The 23,034-nt window shown below is 41.4% G+C and overlaps 1 protein-coding gene across 1 annotated transcript in view; it reads left to right on the forward strand.

The window, feature by feature from the left end:
* ELMO1 (engulfment and cell motility 1) overlaps window positions 1-23,034 on the forward strand; it is a 508,334-nt gene that overhangs the window by 72,827 nt on the left and 412,473 nt on the right. The window contains exon 3 of the mRNA XM_057730899.1: window positions 19,944-20,093. Coding sequence (XP_057586882.1) covers window positions 20,016-20,093 — 78 coding nt within the window. The 5' untranslated portion in view covers window positions 19,944-20,015. The remainder of the gene's footprint in view (window positions 1-19,943; window positions 20,094-23,034) is intronic.

A 23,034-nucleotide genomic window follows, 5' to 3' on the forward strand; every position in this document is an offset into this window, starting at 1 on the left:
GATGAAGATGTCTGCAGTGGATGTTAGTGGAGAGGGGAAGGTAGGGGGAGTAACAAGTGATTGCTGGATGCTTATTTCTGCTTGTTCATATGCTAAAAAATACTTTCATGTATATTACTTCATTTTGGTTATTATTTCCAGATTTTTTTCTTGTTTAGAGCATTCTGATTCCATGACTGTGACTGGAACCCAGGTCTGATGCCCACCATTTTTTCCTGCTACACTCTGGTGATACTTAATTTGCACTATCCTTAAGTACCAGTTCTTTCTTCTGTTGTCTTCCCCAGTGTCTCCAGGTCACACACATTGAATTTAATCTGTAACCTGTTATTTTTCACTGTATTTCTCAGGAATTATCTTAAAGCATCTAAGAAATAAATGACTTCTTCAAAATCTGATCAATTTATTAATTTATTCACTTCCTCATTCACCAAATAGTCATTGAGAATATACCATGTGACTAGAGACATAATGGTGAGGAATACAGCATCCCTACCCTCATAGAGTTTACACTCTGGAGTGGAATTGTGAATAACAGACAGAGAGTGTATAATATGCTGCAAGGTCGTGATAAGTGATGAGTGAAGGAGAGTGAGTGAGAGAGAGAGGGAGAGGATGACTGGGAATGTGTGTGCTGTGGTGTGTGTTCCAATTTTACTGGCATTAGGTCCTGTACAGAGGGCTTCTCTGAGGAGGTGACATTTGGACTGAGTCCTAAAGTCAGTGAACATGCCACTTATGGGAAATTGTGGGAACAGTGAGTGGAAAGTGTGATAAATCTGATAAACTTCAAGACTTCCTGGGTGGTCTGAAGAGAATGAGCAAAACAGAGGAGAGTAGGAGGTGGGGACAGAGAAAGAGGCAGAGGCCAGAAAATGTTGGGCTTGTAAAAACTCATCAGGTAGATTTTGCTTTCCTATTCTTATTGACATAATGGAACTAGGTAGGTGTAAAGTAATTCACTAGCATCTGTTATCTTTTTGTTCTTTTACTCTTTCAGTGGTTTCTTCAGTCCATTATCTAATTGTTGAGAATAAGAATGTAAACACCTTGAGAGCAGCAGCCTGAGTTTCTTTCACTCTTGTGTCAGAGTCTCCAGGCTCCATGATTGTTGGTAGGGAAGAGCCTTGTTAATATTTATGAAACAAATAGAGAATCTCTCTTTTTCCCTTAGAGGTGTTTGGGGAACGCTGTCACTGAACTGGGGCATCTTTGCATCATGCTGGGAGATGCTGCTGTTCTGCAGAGACTCTAGAGGAATGAAACTTAGAAAAGGGCAGGTGTAAGACGTCTTCCCAGCCTTGAAGTGCTCAGTGGATGAGGCTTATTAGTGTGAGAGTTAGAAACTCTCAAAATTTGACTTCCTCTCGCAAGTGAAAACATACAACTTAGTCAAGTGTAAATGATTCGTTCATGATTCCATAACTTTGTCTTACTTCAGCTACTGTCCTGAACACTAGGTGTTAGGAGACTGGAACTAATCTGATTTTGAGCTTGGTCTTAATTTCTATGCCTCAGTCCCCTACTTGTGTAACAGTATTTGCCTACCTATCTCACAGAGATTCTATGTGTGATGAAATGAGATGAATGTTGGACGGTTTGGTTTGTCTGTTTTAATACATGAGAAATAGCTAATGCTAAAGTCAGATATAAAATAGTTATTGCTAATAATGTTTATTTTTGTTGTATGCAACATAATCTAACTTTGAAGAAAAAATACACTGGATGTCCCCTTGAGACCACCTAAATATGACTATAATTTCTTCCTTTGGCTTTTAGAGGAATGGCACAGTTATGAAAATTGAGGGGCAAAAGTAAAGATACTTTTTCTGAGTTTTTCTTCTCATCCTTAGCCTCTTTGAGTATGAGTGGGTTTTCTGCTTAGAAGTTAGAAAAAACTTCTAAGTCATTTTAATAACTATAGGAACCTCATTGGTGGAGAGGTCCCTGTAAGTGGTGGACAGAAATGAAATCTTAGTTTGGTGACACATCCATCTGATGTTTTCTTATCAATGTAGTAGTTGTAATCTTCAGTAGGTTATACAGTGAATATCAACTATTTTACGTTTTTATACTTGTGAAGTTTAAAATCATTGCACATAGTTGCTATTACTAATATGACAACACAGAAGGAGAATGGTGCTTATGGTGATACTTTTTCTGCTTAGCAAAAGAGAAGAGATGAGTTGGAATAATTATAAGTGATAGAAAAGAGTCTACTATTGAGGAAAAGAAGAATCTTCAGGTGGTCTGCATTGATTAACTGGTTGGTTAGTTCTTCAGCTCTTCACTTTACCTCAGAAGCCACATTTTTTTTTGTCTGTGTCTTCACACTGGGTTTGAACATTTACAACCACTGAGATCAAAGTTTTGGTCTTAAGAATTAATGACTGATTGTTTTAATTTGTTCTTTGTTTCCAATTGTTTGTGCTTTGTGTCTCCCTACTGCACTGTGCCCTTGTCAATGTTACTGCATTACTTATATCCTTTCTATTTTATAGGATTGTTGTTTCTTACAGCACCCAGTATATAACCAGGCTTCCAACAAAACTTCTATGGCTAAACATCTTAAGGAAATAGATCAAAATAATTGTAGTGATGTGATTCTAGGCATGGGAAGAAGCAATAAGGAAAATGTCTCCTGGATCATAACTAGACAGAAGATCCAGAGAATCTTTAATTATCAATAGGGCCTAATCCAGAAATTAGCACCTGGAGTGGCATATCAAGAATTTTCACCTGACCTGGGATGAGCCTCCCAGCACTCTGAGACAATATTTGATCATGAAATGTCTGCCAAATATTGGTCAAGTTCCTGATCAAGAGGAGAGGATCAGTCATCAGCAACTACAGCCCTCCAATGTGAGCTGGTGAACCCTGAGAAAAATCAGGATACTAAAATACATGATATAGGCCCCAGGTAGCTATGGTACATGTCAAAAAAAAAAAAAAAAAAAAAAAGATTTCAGTGAGCCCAGAACCTTGCATCTTCCCATACATAGAAAAATGCTATATTCCTTAACTTGAGATGCGGCTTCCTGGGCTTGAAGCCCTCAAAATTCCTGATAACCCTCAACTTTTAGGTTGTAAATATTTTTAAATCTGCAGGTGGAAAGTAGACACTTCCAAAGTGGAACAAAAGACAAATCTCAACATTTGGAACATTGACACTGATGACGGACACTCCCGGAAAGATCCATCGGATGGAAGAGTTAGAACGTTGTCACCCCTTTTCCCCCAAGACTGTGGAATGGACACTAACAGTGGGGAATTGTAACAGGGAAGAACTAAATTGGACTCCATGTTAGATCTGTTTCTTTGCCTTTAACCTTTGCTTTTCATTGCTTTAATCATACACAATGGCCTGCCTCAGGGAACCCTACCCATCTGTGAAGTTAACACACATCCCTTCCCTGAGGCTAGTCATTCCAGGAGATGTTTTGCAAGACTGATAACCCTTGTTACTTTACTCCCCCCACCTCCCTCTTTGATTCTATAAAAGAAATTGGCATCCAGACCCCATAAGATGGTTTTTCAGAGACACTAGTCTGCCGTCTTCTTGGTCTGCCAGCTCTCTGAGTAAAGTCGTATTGCTTGCCTCAACAACAACAACAACAACAACAAAGAATTAATGACTGAGATGAATAGTTGGTATTTGAGAATTGTCAGTTCTGCAGTAGTCTCAGAATTCTGCTTTTTCTAATGAGGAATGTTTCTCCAGGCACCAGTGTTGAGCTGATCTCCTGCTGTCTTTGATCCTGTGGCTGCTTTGGGGCTGGCCAACACTAACTGGAGGGAGCTTGGATGCATCTCTTCCCTGTTAAGCACTGAGCTCCTGGCTTCATTCCTGTCTCTTTACACCTCAACGTGATCCCCTGCTGCAAGCTTGGAAGCTGATCAATGTTCACCAAAACAACTTCTTTTATTTTCAGGTGCCCATTTTAAAGACTCTTCTCTGTGAAGTTTCACAGTCTTTGATTACTCTAGGAATTTAGGACCACATCATAGAATTTATTCTATTTATTTGCTTTTTTAAATAAATCTTTTTTTTTTAACTTTTTAAAAAAATGGTTTATTTATTTATTATTAATTTTTGGCTTTGTTGGGTCTTTGTTGCTGCATGCTGGCTTTCTCTAGTTGTGGCGAGCTGGGACTATTCTTTGTTGCAGCGCACTGACTTCTCATTGCAGTGTCTTGTCTTGTTGTGGAGCACAGGCTCTAGGCATGTGGACTTCAGTAGTTGCAGCATGTGGGCTCAGTAGTTGTGGCACCGGACTTAGTTGCTCCATAGCATGTGGGAATCTTCCAGGCCCAGGGATTAAACCCATGTGCCCTGCACTGGCAGGTGGATTCTTAACCACTGCACCACCAGGGAAGTCCCCACATCATAGAATTTAAAACATAATGTGGAAATGTGCCCTGATATTAGAAGTCATTTCAGTAAAAGTGGATGTGTTTCCCAATCGATGGGAGTAGACAAGAAAACTACGATTGCTTTCCCATTTCATGCAAGCTCAGATGTAAACCTGTGGGAGTGAAGAGCTTTTTATTTGATAAAAGCTAAAAGCTTACCTGCATTTCTCACCTTTCAAGTTATGACAGTCATTCACAACTGTCAAATATAAAGATGTTTTGGACACCATTCAGAGTTCATCTTTACCAAGTTCCAAATGTGAGCTGTATGAGTTTATAAAAACATTCTGAGCTTTGTTGAGCTTTGTTGAGAAGATTCTCCTGACCCACCTTCAATAGGATTCACTTTTTGAGTTATTTTTCCATCAATGGTGATGGAACAGGATATATCCTGAGCTGTCTTGCACCTGAAAAACAGGATGTGTCTACAAAAGCACTTTAGTGTGCTCCACTTTCTCAAGCAAAACTTGCCAGATTTTAATTAAGATGGTGAAATGAAAGGAAGAAGAAATCTTGTTTGACTTGAACTTTTTTAAGGTTTAATTACTAAAAAGTAAGGATTCTGGAAAAAAATTCCAGAGCAGAAATAAAGACCAGAATTAAAGCACTAAAGCATGCCTTAAAGAACTCATCCATTATTTTTCCTATACATTAAAGATTTTTTGAAACAAACAAATAGATATGGAAAGAAATCTCTTTTCCCGATTGGATGAACGTTTAGGTGAAAGCAAAAATAGTCAAGTGGTGTGAGTAAAACTCTTCAAAAGATCCTTAATTTAAGTATAAGTCTGTTTCAACATTCTAGATTTTTGTCTGAAACTTGGAACCCTTTTAGTCATAGATTCAATACTAATTGGGCAGAATTGATATTAGACACACAGCCATATGAGTGTCCTCTGAGTATGTCTGAAGTCTCATTTTGTATTAATAAAGACAGAGATAAAACCTGGTTGGATAATTTGATTCTAAGGGAAAAATGTATTGAGGGTTCCAGTTTGGCATTCTGGGAGGATATTATCCTTCACCATTGCTTATTCCATCTTAAAGTTTACCATAAGTGATTAAATCAATTTACTGTTAGTAAACATTATGCCTGCTTATAACATTTTCCTATTGAAAACAATGCAGTCACCATCTATGTAGAGGACAGTGAGTTTAATATTATTCTTACTGATAAGGGTGGAGAGTGCAATTATTCTTTATTCATGGCAGTTACTTGCAACCACATATGCGTTAACTAGTCAGTTGATCTGGGGATTGGGTTGAAATCCTTTTGAAATTTGAGGAGCTTAATTTGATCCCACTTTTGAATAGGCAGTCACCCTACCTCCTGGTGGGTATGCCGAGGAGTACCCTCAAGAAGATCCTGGATTTTTCTCAAATAATTTGTGTCTCTTGGCCCCCAAGAGTTTTATGCTTTAATGTATGGCTGAATTAATTTTTGCCTGGAAAATTTTTAAGTAGATGTTTGAAATGTCTACCTTATTTTTCTTCAAAAAAAAATCTGAACGGAATTTCATAAACTTTCATTTTAGGCTGTGTAACTTCCCAGTGAACTCTCTTGTACCTGAGTGAATTGATTTGCTATTTAGGTTCTTTGCCATAATAAGCTCATTAAATGCTGAGGCCTGCTACCAAAAAGTCATTATTTCAGTTTTGAGTACTTGTGCTGAGGCTGTACTCTGACAGAGCTAGATGTCAATTAAGATTATTCCTTGTTAGTGGAAATAAAATCATGTTACCTGCGTATAAAAGAATCCCTCTGTTCTTTCTCTGGGGGAGAAAAGGATAAACTCACACAAAGTTTATCCATTCATTAAGTGAAAAGGTAAAAAACAGAGGTTGTGGAAAGATCCCTGTCTAAACTCACCGCAAGTTGTGATCGTAGCCATGGGGTGTATTTCCTGCAGGGCTGTGTCTCAGAGTGCCTTTCAAGTTGCAGGTTCTGTCACAGCATCAAGAAGTATGTCTGTGATGAGTCTGAAAAGCTCAGGCTGTGTGATTCCTGTCCCCAGGGTCAAAGTCAGAAGTAAGTTCAGAAAGTCACCATCAGTATTATGTAAACATGAGGTGAGAAGATGCAGTAGGGACCCATGATGGAAAAGGTGTTTAAAGCCTCCTTCTTCCTTGTGAACCATATAGGTTGTAAAGGCCTGGTTTTGCTGATTCACAGGGCTAATGGTGGCTGGCTCTCACTTTGTGCCAGGCCCTGTTCCGAGCACTTTGTGTGTGTTAAAGTCAGAGGAAGTTGAGTGTAATGGTTTAGAGTACAGACTTGGGACTGGCTAGATTGCTTACCAGCCAAGTTAGTGGCTGGTTTCCTCAGTGACTCCATTTCTTCATTTTTAGAATGGGGATTAAACTAACACCTATGTCAGAGAGCTGTTGGAAGGATTGAATGAGTTAGAACAGGTGTACTGTTCAGTAGGGTACCTGGCACATTGTAAGTTATATAAACATTAGCTGTTACCTTCATCATCTTATTACTCATGTCAGGAAAGCTGTGAGATAGTTACTGTGACTTTTCCCACTTTGGAGTTGAGTAAACTGAGACACAGAGGGCAATTTTCCCAAGGCCTCAGGCTAGGAGGCAGTGAAACTAGGATCAGAATACATGCAATCTGAGTCTAGTCTGTAGCCATAACTGCCATACTCTGCTGCCTTGCAACTTAATAAGAAGCAAATGGCCATGAGTTTTAGAGGTAATCTGCAGTAAAGCAGATTAGGTTTACAAAGAAGAGGTAAGAGGGATGTCTCTTGTACTAAGGGCTTGGACTTTACCACTGGGTCCTCCAGGTGAGTCTACCTGGTAGTGGTCAACAAATTGGCTGCGATGCATCTTCCTTTTGGAGCATTCCTAGCTCAGTAATGGCGTCTCCATCTATTCTATGTCAGATTCCTGGCTCACCCTTGACTCCAGCTTCTCCCTCTTCCCTTAGGTCCAGTTTATCATCAATTTCCATTGATTTTTATCTCAAAAAATAGCTCACAACTCCTTCATCTTCTCCTTCATCTACAAGGCCACCACCCCAGCCCAAGCCATTGCCATCAGTTTTACCAAGCCTTACCAGTCCATCTTTGCCCCGTTCCAGTCTCTTCTCCTATAGGATTAGGCAAAATGTAGATCTGCTTATCATGTACCCTGACTTAAAACATCACATATTTTTGCATTCAAATCCAGATCTGTCTGACTCTAAAACCCATCTTCTTTCTTATGCCATCTTGCCTCTATAAAGTTTGGAGTCATTGGCTTTGATTTGCAAAGCTGAAAAAAGTAAAATTCTTAGGTATCAAGAAGAATCTGATTTTCTTTGACCTCATTCATTAAATTCATGCTTCAGATAATTAGATTCCAGTATCTGACCCCGTTACCAGACCTGTCAGCAGAACTTAAGTGTTCCACAAAGATTTATAATATCTGACCTTTTTTCTAGGCAAGGCAAAATATATTACAGTAGGAACATAAGAGGCATAGCAGTTCTTTCTAATTTTTTTCACAATCTCCTTCAGTAATCTAGCTAGGTTTTCTTGTATGTGTGCAGGGTTTTTTTTTTATTATTATTGGTTTGTTGGTTTGTTTTTTTGTATGACTGAGTCCTTATCAAAGTAGGTATTAGCAGGTTGAGACCCAAGTTTGCCAGAACTGAGTACGGATAAAAAGAATCTTTAAAAAAAATTTTTAATTGACATATAGTTGATTTAATACAATGCTGTATTAGTTTCTGCTGTACAACAAAGTGATTCAGTTATATATATGTATACATTTTTTAATATTCTTTTTCATTATGGTTCATCACAAGATATTGAGTGTCGTTCTCTGTGCTATACAGGAGGATCTTGTTGTTTATTTGTTCTACATATAATAATTTGCGTCTGCTAACTAAAAAGAATCTTAAATCATCAGCATCCTGTTAATTTACCAACATAAATTTTAAAAGGTACTCAGCAAGCAAACTGCCAGCACTGAGTTGGAATCCCTCTATCTTCCTCTTATCAGTTTTTAATCTCACCGCTTCCCAGGGCATGCAAACAGGTTGTAAGGAAGCTCTGCTCAGTGCAAGGTGAAGGGGAAAGACATTTAAAAAAAAAATCCATCCAGAGTGTGATCTTCTGGATGTCAGTAACCTCAAGGTGTAATCAGTAATAATGGCTTTCAGAGTAGAACTGCAGGCCACCTTTCCCCCAGTTTGTACCCTGGTTTTATTTGTAAATGAACCTGGGAAGGAGTTTCTGGACTCATCTATATATCTATGGAAGAGCAATCCTTTTGTTCCCCCATCCACAAGGAACACTGGCCCACTGGATCCACTGTTATCTTGGTGTTTGTGTGAAAAGCTCTTCAAAGGGTGGCCACCTGTCCCTGCTGATAGCGTGTCCCCTGATAGTATTTTATCTTAAGACAAACTACAGCAAACTTGTGAGGGAACCCAGATAAAAACCAGAAAGGAGAGACTTCTCTCCTACAATCCAGGGAATTTTGATAGCACCTCCTAAGGTGAAAGAGATAAAAGCAAAAAACCCACTGGCTTTTGTTTTTTGTTTGTCTTGCTGGGACATGTGGGGTTGTGCCTAGTAACCAGTGGGATAAACTATCTAAAACCCTGAAAATGGGGGAAATTCGTGTCTTCTAATGGAATCTTTCCTAAGAAACATTTCGAGGTTCTTCTGTTTAGAGCCAGGAGAGGAGCTGTGTAATCATTGGTCACTGTGCCTTCGTCCCCACTGAAACCCCAGCTTCCGCATAGCTGGTAGGACATACAGCTGGGGAAGCTGTGCAGTAATTGGGGCAGGCCCCCTGTTCTGCAGAGAGCACCCCTTTGGACCTTCTTTGGGGACTAACTGCCTCATACTGAAGACCATGTCCACTTCTCCTCGGGGAGAGAGGATCTAGAAGAAGTCGCGTCTTGGTCACCTTGCTCTACTCAGAGAACTTTCCTGGGAGACCTGGGCCTGTGGGCAGGAGAGAAAATGGGTTTCTTCTGTTTCAGCAGGTTATCTGCTCAGGCGGTTCTCTGTGACTCTCTGCCTTTGCAGTGCAGGTCGATCCTTCCAGGATCTTAACCTTAACCTTCCTTTCCTAATTCCTCTAAACCCAGTTACACACCTAGAAGGAAGAGACTTCTCTCCTATAATCCAGGGAGTTCTGCTCATCCTTTAAAACCCACAGAAAAGGTCCACATCTATCAGACCTCCTTGGACGATCAGGCTGAGTTATCATTCTTTACTCTCCTAAGAGTTTGTCCACTTCCATTATGATGCTTAAGGGAAAAAGAATTACCACGTGATGAGACTATGGACGGACAGCATCACCCAGTGTTTTCATCCAGGTACCACATGACTGGTAAATTTATAATCATGATAATGCTGTAGCAGACCCTGTTATAGTTGCTTTAGTTTTCATAACAATTCTGTGAGAAAGGTTGTACCATTGCTCCAGTTTTACAGATGAGGGCATTGAGGCTGAGCCATGTTATGTAACTCGTCCGGAGTCACAGAGTCACAGAGCTGTGGACACGGAGAACCAGGATTACCCGAGGTGGACATCTGACAACACTCACTCACATGCCCGTGCTCATCTGAAGAATGAAACCTAAAGGGCCTGAGGAGGGAGAAAAAGGCAGAGGCTATTGCCATTCTGTGTGCGTGGTGTGTGCAGCGTTGCATCAGGCACTGGCGTTCAGGATGACTAATTCTGTGCTGAGTTGTCAGGTGAAAGCCTGTGGAAGCACAGCCCAGCACCCACCGTCTGCAGAAGGCCCTCACTGCTAATCTGATGCAATCGAGTTTCCTAGGGTGGCCTTTAGGGCTCTGCTGTTGCTGGAAAGGGAGGGAGAGAGAAGTTTCGCGTATTGTTTTTTGATCAGCAGGTTTGGAAACTTTGAGTGTTTGGCTCACAGGATGGTGGAAACGCTCCAGCGTTTCCTGTGGCCTCGAGTCTGGGTCCTGAGATAGGGAGCCGAGTCTGAGCTCTGCCTGCCCCACTGGGGAATGTCAGCACACATCACAGAGTGACAGGGATTGCCGGAGGAGGGGAGCTGGGGGAGATGCTGGGGAGAGGAGGGGAGCAGTCACTGGCATTACAACAGCTGAAAAGGAATTTGAAAAACAACTATCCCAAAACCAGAACAAGGGAGGAAGTGTGTACATTAGTTTGAAAATAATGAACTTTCCGTTTGAGATGCTGATTCTCTACGTGTGAGAGAGCTCAGAGTGGAAGGGATGAGAATCAGCGACTCTGATCTCATCTTGTTTTTGACAGAATTTCTCTGGGAGGAAGACCAATCTGGAATCAACCCTGCTCTCACCTCTGAGCTTCTCCATTTCTGTTTCTGTCCAGTGGGACAAATGAGTAGCTGCTGTTTGAAGAAGCTTCTAAAGGTTTTCTGTGCAAGGAATTCAGGACTTTAAAAATGCATCATTGGCTTGAGTAATCCCTCACATCAAAACAAAACAAAACAAAACAAAAACCTCTGTATTTGCTTTTAAGGAAAGAGTGATTCATTCGTTTATTTATTTACTTGTCTGAAAAATATTTATTGAGCTGCTGTTTGCCATGCCATCTGGTCAGGAACAGAGGTACAGAGATGAGTAAGATATATGATCCCTGCCCTCGGGGAACTCGTAAACTAATAGCATAAGGTGTGGAAAGGTGCTCTGTTTGGTGCTTTGCAAGCACCTAAGAAGATAGATGTTGGGGCAGTTACTTCTAGCCTCGGAAGCTCTGGGGTCAAGGAGATCTCTCAGAGGAGGGAGCACATGAAATTAGCTTTGACGTCTAGGTGGGACGTTTTGAAGCCAACCCAAGGGGAGAGAGAGACATTCTGGAACTCAGAGGGAACATTATGAAGAGAGGCAGGAGCCACAAGAATTTGGCAAGCTCAGGAAATGGCCAGTGGCTTGATGAGGAGAGAGGCAGCCAGCAGTTTACCCCGTGCTGGCCCTCTGCACTCAGTAGATCCTGGTTTACTTGGAGAGTGACCCTGACCTGGCCAGTCTGGGGCTTGCCTTCTTTAAGCAATGCTGTTGTCAGCCACTGCAAAAGGACCGTGTCGATGATCTTAAGGGAAAACCTATTTGTTGCCATGTCTGACTTACAGTTATTGCCTGTGCCTGTGGGGGTGGGGTGCAGGGACACAGTTGGTGGGGAAGGGTGCACTGGAGGTGTGAAGCTCAGAGGCAGGCTGGAACCAGAAAAGTTTATGTGCCCTGAATCACCTTCCAGAGGTTCAAAGCAAGAAGTGAGGTGTTCAGATTCTAGCTATCAGAAATGCAAATCTGTTTCTTTTGTTATTTATCTACTGATGGTTTGCACAGTAGAAGCTGTGGTTAATTGAATTCCTGTGTGAATTGTAAAGAGTTACTCAAAGAACTGGGCTGTTTTCCTGGAGACAATCCCGTAGACGCAGGTGATGATAATTCAATATGGGACTAAAGGAAAGCGTCGTCTCTGCCACTTTCCACTATATTTCTGGCCAAGACAATTCAACAATTCATTTTTTCCTGAGAGGTGATGGAGGCAAATGGTCTCCAAGCATCACTTCTCAAAGTGTGTCCCATGAGAAATCAGTGTTTACTGGATGCGCCATGAAAAAAATAAAAAATTTCTGGACAGATACATTTGGGAAATATTGTATATTGCATATGAAGATTTCACAGTACACATACGTTACATTAAAGGCCCGAGAAGTCCTGTAATGAACCCCTTTCAAAATCTGGTATAGTGATTAAAACCATGGGCTATGGAATCAGGCAGGTGTGGCCTGAGTTCTGGCTGGGCTCCATAGGTGGATATGAGACTTTGGGCAACTTACTTAATGTTTCTGCCTCTCAATTTCCTTGTCTGTAAAATGGTTTAGTAAATGGTACCTATTTCATAAGGTTGTTATAAAAAGTATATGAACTAGTTATTATTATTAGCTATTATCCATTTGATGTTTTACCAGAGCTTTGACTTTTTTTGCACTGCATTAATTAATATCTCAAAGAAGTAGTGTTGTGTGGGAAATGCTGGACTAAGACTAATTCCTCAAATGCAGGCATGACTTTTGTTAGCAGTCCAGGAGAGCAAAGGCAGCTCCTAGGGCAGAGAGGGCTCCGTCAGAAATATGGACGTGCAGGTATCAGAGCTTTAGAGTTGGGGAGCAAAGTATCATTCCCACTAGGCTTCAAGGTTAGATTGTGTAACTTCACCGTGCATTTTGTGTGCCAGTCATTTCTAAGGGAATGGCAAGATCCTAACTCAGGGAAGTGAACGGTTATGGTAGAGCTAATTTATTAGTTAGGAGTTTTTCAATTACAAGTGATGGAAACCTAACTCAAACTCACTTAGCATAACAGGAAATTTAAGAGTTCATAAATCTAGGAAGAATATTAGGATAGATCAGAGACCGGAAGGAAAAAGTGTAGGAGACAGAAATTCAACATAGTTAGGACTCCTGGTCTCTTTTCTTCCCTCCTGCCTCTGCTCTCTACTTTTCTTTGCGCCTTGTTGCCTCATTCCTTCCTGTAGCAGACAACTCTTCCCTACCTGGAGGGAATATGGCTGCTGACAGCTTCAGCTTAACAAGCCCTGCAGAAAGAGAGAACTCTCTCCTTCCAGGCCTCATAAATCAATCCCCAGAAATCAATTTCCTTGGACCATGTCTGTCCTGTGGACCAATCACTGTTGCCGGGGTGATGGGTGCTGTTATTGTCCAGTCCCGGCCACATGCCTTCTCTCGGTGAGTAGCCAGTGGGACAGGGCCTGCTACCTGAAGAAAGGAGATGGAAAAGCTCACTAGACCACTAGACAGACAAAAACTAAAGCTACAAGAGCTCGCTAGCGAGCTGTGTATGAAGGAAATATGCTGGAGTAAAATGTTACCCAATTATCCTCAAGTGGTATCAAGGTATTCATGTTTTGATATCAAATTCCCTTTCCTGATGGTTTTCTTCAATTGATCCTTGCTCTATATCTCATCTCCTTTTTTTGCAGTGAAAATATTATATGTATGCCTGTTAATATCCACTTTGTCAAGTTGGTCTCCATAAAAAGCTTTTTTAAAAAGCAAGATTAGAATCAGTCACCTGAGTGACCTGGTTCTCAATCATAGGTGAGTTTGTCCTCCAAGGGACAATGGGCAATGTCTGGAGACATTTTGATTGTCACAACTGGGGAGGTGCTACTGGCATCTAGAGTCCAGGGATACTGCCAGACATCCTGCAGTTTCCAGGACGGATCTGGTCCAAAATGTCAATAGTGCAGTGATTAAGAAACACTGCTTTAGTGGTTTCATCAGAATAGAAATTATAAAGGTGAAATTTATTATTCTAAATTTTATGGATTAAAAATATTTCTTTTTATTTTTAAAAGGCTTTTGCTTTTACTTTTTTTTCTTGATGGTAACAATTTACGAGATTATTATGACACATTCTCACCAATCAATGTGGTTCTTTCCTACCAATATGATAGTCAACAAAGATATTTTTTAATTTAATTTCTCTAGTTACTATTAAGCATGAAGTTTTTAGGTATTTATTGATCACATATTTCCTCTTATGTGAATTGCTTTGTTTTTTCCCTTTAGGTTGGACAAGTATTTTTTTCTTATAAATTTATGAGTTCTTTATTAGTGATATTTATGCCAAGGTGGGTCACAGTTGTTGCAAATATTTTCTCAGATTGTTGTTTGTCTTTAAATTCTTATCATGCTTTTTGGAATGCAGAAGGTTTTAAGCATCTTTGTGTTAAACTAGCAGCCTCTTCCTTATGTTTTCTGTCTTTGATGTTGTGAGTTTGCTAGGGCTGCCATGACAAAGTACTGCAGACTGAGTGGCTTAACACAAATTTATTGTCTCATGGTTCTGGGGGCTGGAAGCATGAGATCAAGGTGTTGGCAGGGCTGGCAAAGCGAGGCCTGTCTTCTTGGCTTATAGATGGCTTTCTTCTCGCTGTGACTTCAAATGGTCATCCCTTTGTCCTTGGGTCCAGATTTCCTCTCCTTAAAAGACAGCAGTCAGATGAAATTAGCGTTGCCCTCATTTTAATGACCTCGTTTTAATTTAATTACCTCTTTAAAGGCCCAATCTCCAAATACAGTCACATGCATAGGTACTAGGAGTTGAGACTTCAACATGTGAATTTGGAGGGGGAAATACAGTAGCCCGCAACAGGTATCATGATAGAGAGGCCTCCATCATCTCGAGAGTATGTAAATATTTGGAGGAAGTTATTCAAACTGCTGAGATTTAGTATCTTCATTCATTTACTGCAGATAGTGCCAATTGTTGCTTGGGGCTGAGGTGAAGAGTAAGTGGGAAAGTGTGTGTTTCAAGTGCCCAATCCAGTTCCTGCTCTTAGGTCGTCCCTGCCCCTTTCTGCTAACTGTCCTATAGCCTCCATGATGACAATTCAAGATGCTGTGAAAGCACTTTTCTATGCAAGTTTGCAACGTATGGTAAGCTGAGAGTATCTAATTGCACACTTCCCCACCTGGCAGGTAAATGGGCAGAAATACTCGTGAGGTCGCCACATGAGACTTCTGTGCACAGCATACTCATAAAATGGAATATTGGGTTTCTGCATTTGATTCCATTCTTTCTTTTCTTCTCTTTTTTCTGAATGCTTATGTCTTGCACAGTGTTCCCCCATTTCCGAAGCCGTAAAGCTTCCTCCTTGGCCCTCTGCTTTTCTCAGAATGACCGTCAGTTCCCTAATGGAGATGGAGAATCTGAAATAGCAACCTCCCACCGTGTATTGCTGCGTTCGGTCCCTCCAGTGCAAGGGGCACATGTGTATCAAGGTTGTAGAATCTTGGTACTGGAATAAAGTAAATCAATCAGCAGGCAAGCAGGAACATTGTAGAATTCTCCATTCATTCCCCAGGTAGGGAGAACCACAAGGCAGAGTGATTGGAAGGTCTAGGCTGTACTTCCCTTTAGTGGTTCTTAAATTTTAGTTTGCATAAGAATTGTATCAAGCAGTTTATTACACAAATTCATGCAGCTTATATTTGCTGGGCAATTTTGACTAGACTTGGTTTTATCGTCAGTAGCTCTAATGAGATGTCAGTCCTGGAAAGGATGCATTCAGCTGACACCATGAGTGAGATGCCTGCATGCCCTGGTGATGTAACTGTAATCAGGATGTGCACCCTGCTGTCAGAGTGCTCCAGGTGTGGTAAGGGGAGGTTGACCAGAAGACTCAAGTGCCATGAGCACCGTGCCTGGGGAAGCAAAGACTCTAGAAGATTGCGTTTGTTGACTGAAGTTTAGAAATGCGTTTCCATCTCAGTTACGCCTGCCCAAGCACTGGGCCTGCGTGTTGATATTTCTTGGAGAACCTGATGAGACTATTTGTCTTGTGTCAGTTCAGCCATGATTGGGTTGCCCTGATCATTAGTAATCTGGCCAGAGAATTTGGTAGCTCACAACTTAACTGGAGGATGATTTTGCCCCTCAGAGGACATTTGGCAATATCTGGAGACATTTCTGACTGTTACAACAAAAGAGGGATATTGATCTCTAGCAGGCAGAGGCCAGGGATGTTGCTAACCATCTTATAATATACAGGACAGCCCCCATGACAAAGGACTACAGCCTCAAATGGTAACAGTGCCAAGGGTCAAAAAACCTGAGCTAGAAACTTTCTCTTTTGAATTTCATCAGTAGCAAGACTGACTATATATAGAAGCCTGAGAGCCAACTGTTCCCTGGTGGAAATATAAGTTCAAGAGGATAAAATGTGGACTTCTGAGGATAACGATGTGGACCGGATTATTCATTCTGCAATTGTGCACCTGACTCTACCCACGGGAGCCTGGCTGCACCCTGTCTGTGCTGTTTGTTAATGTGGGGAAAACTGATGAGGTCTAACTGGGCTTGTTAAGTGAGTTCCCAAGGGATGCTCCCTAGCCTCTTTGCTCTCAATGGCTGCACTGTACACTGCTCTTGTGTTGTTCTCCACAGAGACGCAGGGAGATCCGCATTATTCTATTTGCACCTGTTTGACAGGTTTTGTCTGAACAGTCTTTGAGAAATAAATATCAGTTAAAGGGGAAAAAAGCACGCTTGTCCTTTGATTCCAGGAAGGCGAGATGACCTGTTTCAGTGTAATTCTAGACCATTTTGTGTAGAGTGGGGAGGAAGCTGCATTCATTTTTATTTCTATTATCTATTCTCTTAACCACCAAGATTATGTGTTCTTTGTTTTGAATAGTGTTACCTGATATTTACATCAAGTCTGTTTTCACATTAAGGCCTGTTTTCTTAACTCTTATTCCAGGATATGTAATTGAATCTGGATCCTGAATTGAAGTGACTTGGAACAGATAAAAGGCACTGTCCTTGGCATTCTAAAGCAAATTAAAAGAGTGTATAGACTATGAAGAAATCTGTCCCAGTGCAGATTGTCTGCTTGTGTTTGCACGTACGAGATCCATAATTACATAACAAGTCCTTTTTGTTGAATATTGTTGTTTTCAAGTTTTGGGAATTACAACCAAACAGCAATTGGCATTGTTATGGTTAAGTTAATAATTATTTCTTGAGGAAAGATCCTAGAAAACTTAAATCACTCAAAGGGAATACAAAATTTTAAGGCTTTGGGTACAATTTGCCAAAAGTACCTCTGGAAAGCTGTACCAATTTATACTCTGAATAGAAGCACATGGACATGAACTTTCTTCCTTAGAGGTTATGACCAAGAGTTAGGGCAGGAGTGTCTAGGGAGATCAAGAGTACGATGAATGAACCTACCAAGTTATGACCCAACAGCTGTTGCAACCTATTCTCTTCTTACTCTTGCTCTTACTTACTTGGCTTTGGCCACTTACCTGTTTCAGGAACATATAAGGCATGCTCCTGCCTCAGGGCCTTTGCACTTGCTGTTTGAAAAATAAAATATTGCCTGCGTATCGGTAAATAAAGTATCTAGCCACCACATTACAGTGCCTTGACTGTGAGCCCTGAAGGAACTCAGGAAGGAAACTAAGAATGCCTGCTCTCTAGCAGTCATCCCCTGCCCAACTGCAGCCAACCTGGATGGCGCAACTTGAGGAAACTCTGAGTTCGGAAGCACTGTGAGCCCCAGATAGCTGAGGTGCATATCAAAGGAATGACTTCAGTGAGCCCAGATTCTTGCATCTTCCCGTACATAGAAAAGCATGAGATTCTTTAACTTGAGAAATCTAGTGTTCTTTTATTAACAGTAATCTTTTGTTCCGACTTCCTGGTGTTGTTGCAAAAACCCCTATCTATCTTGGCTCCCCACTTCCTCTTTGGAGCAATTTTCTCAGGGTTGTTTGAGATGCTGCCTCCTGGACTTGAAGTCCTAAGAATGTCCACTGAATAACACAGAACTCTCAACTTTTAGGTTGTGCATTTTTTTCAGTCGACGTGTTCCCTTGGCCTGTGACATGACTTCTCCAGGTGTCCACATGGCGCACCTCCTCACTTCTCATAGGTCTTCACTCAGATGCTGCCTCTCACTGAAGCTTTCCCGGGTTTCCGTATTTAAGATTGCAGTCCTGCCCCTCCCACACAGATACACTCACATGCTTCAGATTCTCCTTCCTCGATTCATTTCTGTCCATGTCCCTTGATGCCACCTAACACGTAATTTGCTGCTGTGTCCCCAGTGCTGAGAACAAGGCTGGCACAGAGTAGGCCTCGATAATTATTTGTTGAATGAGCTGCTGAACCACTGCCTTGGAGATTTGTTCCTGCTGGTTAGCACTGACTGTCTCACACCAGGCTATCTTTGTCATCTTTGGCCAAAGGGGCAGCAATTCTGTCTTGGTTCATTTCCTTTACTTGTCAGCTCTGGTGAAGTTAGTTATTTATATAACTGCCGGTGTTGTTATTCTTAACTGCCATTAAGCTGCCATTATTAACTCTGCTATCTCTATCATCTTAGTCACCTCCAACCGCCACTGAGATCGGGCTAGTAACTGACAAGGCCCACTCTGGTTTGATGAAAAACTAAAGGCACATGTTTGATTAGAATCTTCATACAGAGATCAATTTCTGAAAAAAAGACCAAGAACCGAGTAGAAAAATGGCAAGGTATCTGGACAGTTCACAGAAAAGTAGACATGGGACTTTGTGTCTTTATGGTCAACCTCCTTCACCGTAAGAGAAATAGAATTGAAAGTATTGATACACTGAGATACTTTTCTTTTCAGCACATCAGGTGTGTAAAACTTCAATGTGTTGGTGAGTCTCTGTGTAAAGAGGCAGCCTCAGCCATTGCTAAAGGGAGGGTAGATTGGTGCAACCCTCACTATGGAAGTATCTTTGGAAATGGCTATCAAAATCTAAAATTACTTATGCTTTTTGACCCAACAGTTTTACTTCTGTGAATCTACTGCAAAAATATACTTGCACATGAGCAAAATGATGTATGCATAAGATTATTCCCCAGAGGCTTGTTTATAACAGCCCAAGGTGAGAGATCATCCAGTGACCCACGGCAGGGTACTGGTTCTTCAGATAAGATGCTTCCATACAAAGAACAACTATGCAGCTGAAGAAGGAAGCAGGACACAATATTTGTACTAATGCAGAAGGATTTAGGAGATACATGAAATGAAAAAAACAGGGTATAGAATGCTGCCTTTTATATAAAGAAAGTGGGAAATATAATATGCTTTTGCATGTGACTTATATATGTGAAGAAATTCTGGAGGAAGACATAAGAAACTAATAACAGTGGATATTGGGTGAGTGAATCACTTCGGGAGGAGGGAGATTCTACACTGTCTTTACATGCACACACACACACATGTGCACACATTCGTTTTGAATCACGTGAATGTTTTATTTGTTCGAAAATATTAAGTTAGAAAAAGTCATCCTAAAAGAAATGCACGAGTCTGGGAGAGAGAGGCGGCAGAGGATCATCTTACCTCCTTTGTGTAAAGCAACACTATTCATTCCAGTGAGAATTCAAGGTCTGTTCTGAATGCTGTATTAACCGCTACGGTTAATTTTCTTCATGTCTTGTGAGCTGGCCTTGGGGACGGAGTGCGTGTGTGCATGTGTGTGAACCTTGGGGCATTGCTCCTTCCTCATGATCCCCTGGTTGCCATAGTGCGGAGCTCTATTTGTGACACACAGAAAACACTTGAAAGAAAGGCTGCTTCCTGACCATGACTTCCTGGGCAATCTGTCCTTCCGGAGGCTGTTGAGCATGAGGAGTTTGCATGCACTTCTGGGCAGAGTGAGCCAGGCTCATTCAGACCCTGGGCACCATTCAGAGCAGAATCGGGCAGTAAGGGACACCTTGCTTCCCACTGAGGACTCAGGAGGCCATCCCCTCACCAGGCCTCGTCTCCTGGTGGCTCGGACTCCAGGGCAGTGGTACCTTCCCCTCCTTTGTCTTCTCTCCTCTGGAGTCACCAGTGGGTGGTGCAGTTGGCGCCCTGTGTCTTCTGCACCCAGAGCCATTTCTTGTACTTAAACCACCAGTGAAAACAGGAAGTGATAAAGCAAAATCCGCCCTGCATCTGTACTGAGCAACCGCTCTTTCTCTTTTTGTCATTCCTCATTAGGTATAGACACGTGCAGCCGTCTACACCGTAGGATCACACTTCCACCGGCTTTGGACATTCCAGGGATTTGCAATGCCGCCACCTGCGGACATCGTCAAGGTGGCCATAGAATGGCCGGGTGCCTACCCCAAGCTCATGGAAATCGACCAGGTTAGTAACACTGGCAGTCATTTAGGGGTTATTTTAGTTTCCCTTCTATTCTGAATTTTCACAGACTTCAGATAGCTCTTTTTTCTCCTGTTCTCTCTCTGGCTGTGTTGAAAAATTGGTGCGATAATAGTTGCAGTGTAGTTTGATTTCTGTACCACATGCAGTGGCGATGGATGGGGTTTTTATACTCATCCAACATCTACTTGGAGTGTGTCAATACAGGGTTTGTGTCTGAAGCTGTGAGGGAGGTGGGAGGGACAAGGAAGCTGGACTCTGGGCAGTTGACACAGTGGAGGCTGTCCCAGCCCTGCCTTGCAGGAACTCATGACTGTGTGCAGATGGTTTTATCATAGACAGACAACACAAAACTTAATTTTTGGACTCACTTTTCTCTTTGATTTTTGCAAAAGCAGCCAAGTACGTTGCTACTTTGTCTTATTAATAGTTTGATCATGAAATTAGCATAGAGGGGTGGGTCTTAGATTCTAGCCAGTTGTAATTTTATTATTAGAGGAAAATGCACTGTGGGTCTAGTATATTGTCTGGTATGTAATAAATACTCAGTCCATTTTTACTGAATAAAAAAATACCGAGAAGAGTTTTTAAAATAGTTTTACCTATGGAGGCATCCTTTAGCTTTCGTACTGAGTCTTATGATGTAACTTTCATTTACTATTGATTACAAGCTATCTCAGGAAGGCTATTTTTGTCCTTCTAGAGTAAATGATTTAAAGGGAAAAAAAGATTGAGACCTGGTGTATGCTTAAGGGTTTCATAAAGCATATAGTATAGGATTCTAGATGGCTTTCTACATTTTCAAAATTAGGGTACCATGGCAACTCCACTTTTTATGTTCTTGACACTATTTTATGATTATGAGCTATCTTTTTTTTTTTTTTTCTGGTCAGATTTCATTATCTAGTTGAAGACCACTGCAAGATTTACACAGCATTGTGTGGATCCAGAGGATTCATTAAAACAGATTATAAAGGTCAAATCAGAATTAGTTGAGTTTGAGCACGAATGTAAGCAAGTGTAAATTTTTAGGTTTGTTGTTAAAAAAGGTGTCCTCAGACCAGCATGTCATAGTCATTTTAACTGCTCTCTGAGGCAGATTTGGTGGACTTTAGAAGCAACCAGTGAAAGTAGAGAAGCCCGCCCCAGTAATTTTATATACATTTGTGTCAGACAACAATTGTTCACCTTTTTTCACGTGCTGTTTGAGAGAGGATATACGTTGAATATTACTTTAAAATATGGCTGGGACTACTTGGTGAAGACTAAATGTTGTTAGGATAAGGTTTGTCTACCACCCAAGAGAACAATGGTTTCGAAGAGGCAGAAGTTGGCCTCTCAAGTGCACATGGCATGATGCTCCAGTGTCGTGGACCCAGGCCCCTTCTGTCTCGTTGCTTTGCCTTCTGCATAGGTGGGGCTGAGGACCAGTTACTTGAGCATCACCTGGAAGCTCAGTAGATAGGCAGAGTCTCAGACCCTACCCAGACCTCCTGACCCAGATGTGCATTTTAACAAGACCCCCAGGGGATTCCTTGTATAGTTAAGTCTGAGAAATGCTGAGCTGAATCTCTGGTGCCCAAGCCCAAGGCCACATCAGAACCACCTGGGACACTTGTTCAAATGTTCTCCGGGGCCCTGTCCCCAGAGATTCTTAGTCAGTGGTTCAGGTAAACTATTTCCTTCTGGTTCTGCCATGGCCCAGGGTATTTGGAAACCTCTCCTTTAAGACAGCAGCTCCTGACACACACTCATAGGTGCCTGTGGAGTCAGTATCCCATTCCTGCCTTTGGGGATGGCCTTTGCTGTGTGTGTATCTTAATTTTTTAAAATATTCTTTTATTTTGGAACAATTTTAGATTTACAGTCAAATTACAAAGATTCTATAGAGAGTTTTTGTATACCCTTCACTCAGTTTCTCCTAATGTTAACATTTTAATATAACTGTGGTACATTTGCCAAAACTACGAGGGATTACTAGGAACTGAACCACAAAATTTATTAGAATTTCATCAGTTTTTCCACTAACATCCTTCTTCTGTTACAGGATCCAGCATAGGAATACCAACTGCATGTTTCCTCTGTCTTCTCCGTCTCGGACAATTTCTAAGTCTTTCCCTTGTTTTTCATGGACTGGTAGTTTGTTTTTAAATTTTTGACTGTGTTGGGTTTTTTTGCTGTGCACAGGCTTTCTCTCTAGTTGTGGCGAGTCGGGGCTACTCTTTGTTGTGGTGCTCGGGCTTTACTCCGTGTGGTGGCTTCTCTTGTTGCGGACCACAGGCTCTAGGCGCTTGGGCTTCAGTAGTTGCAGCATGCGGGGTCAGTAGTTGTGGCTCGAGGGCTTAGTTGCTCCACGGCATGTGGGATCTTCCCGGACCAGGGATTGAACCTGTGTCACCTGCATGGGCAGGTGGATTCTTAACTACTACGCCACCAGGGAAGTCCACGGCCTGATAGTTTTGAGGAATAACTTTATTTCGATACAATTTCACACACAGAAATAACAAGACTAGTACAAAGAAACTCCTGTCTATCTTTTATCCGGATTCACTAATTATTAATATTTTCTTCATTTGCTTTATTATTTTTTTCTCTCTCTAGTATACATATTCCCTTTTGAACCATTTGAGGCTGATTTAGAGGCATCATCTCCCTTTAGCCCTAAATGCTCAATGTGTGCTTCTTAAGAACAAAATCATTCTCTTAGATGACCACAGTCTCTTTATAGAAACCAGAAAATTGAACATTAGTTCAACATTATCATCTAATTCAAAGCCCAAACCCCTATTCAAATTTCATCAGTCATCTCAATAAGGGCCTTGACAGGTATTTTCCTCACAGTCTGACATCCCTCCAGGATCATATATTACATTTATTGTCACGTCTCTCTGGTCTTCATGGATCTAGAATGGTTCCTTAGTCTTTC

Source organism: Hippopotamus amphibius, chromosome 4 (assembly GCF_030028045.1).
Source record: "Hippopotamus amphibius kiboko isolate mHipAmp2 chromosome 4, mHipAmp2.hap2, whole genome shotgun sequence".
NCBI lineage: Eukaryota > Metazoa > Chordata > Mammalia > Artiodactyla > Hippopotamidae > Hippopotamus > Hippopotamus amphibius.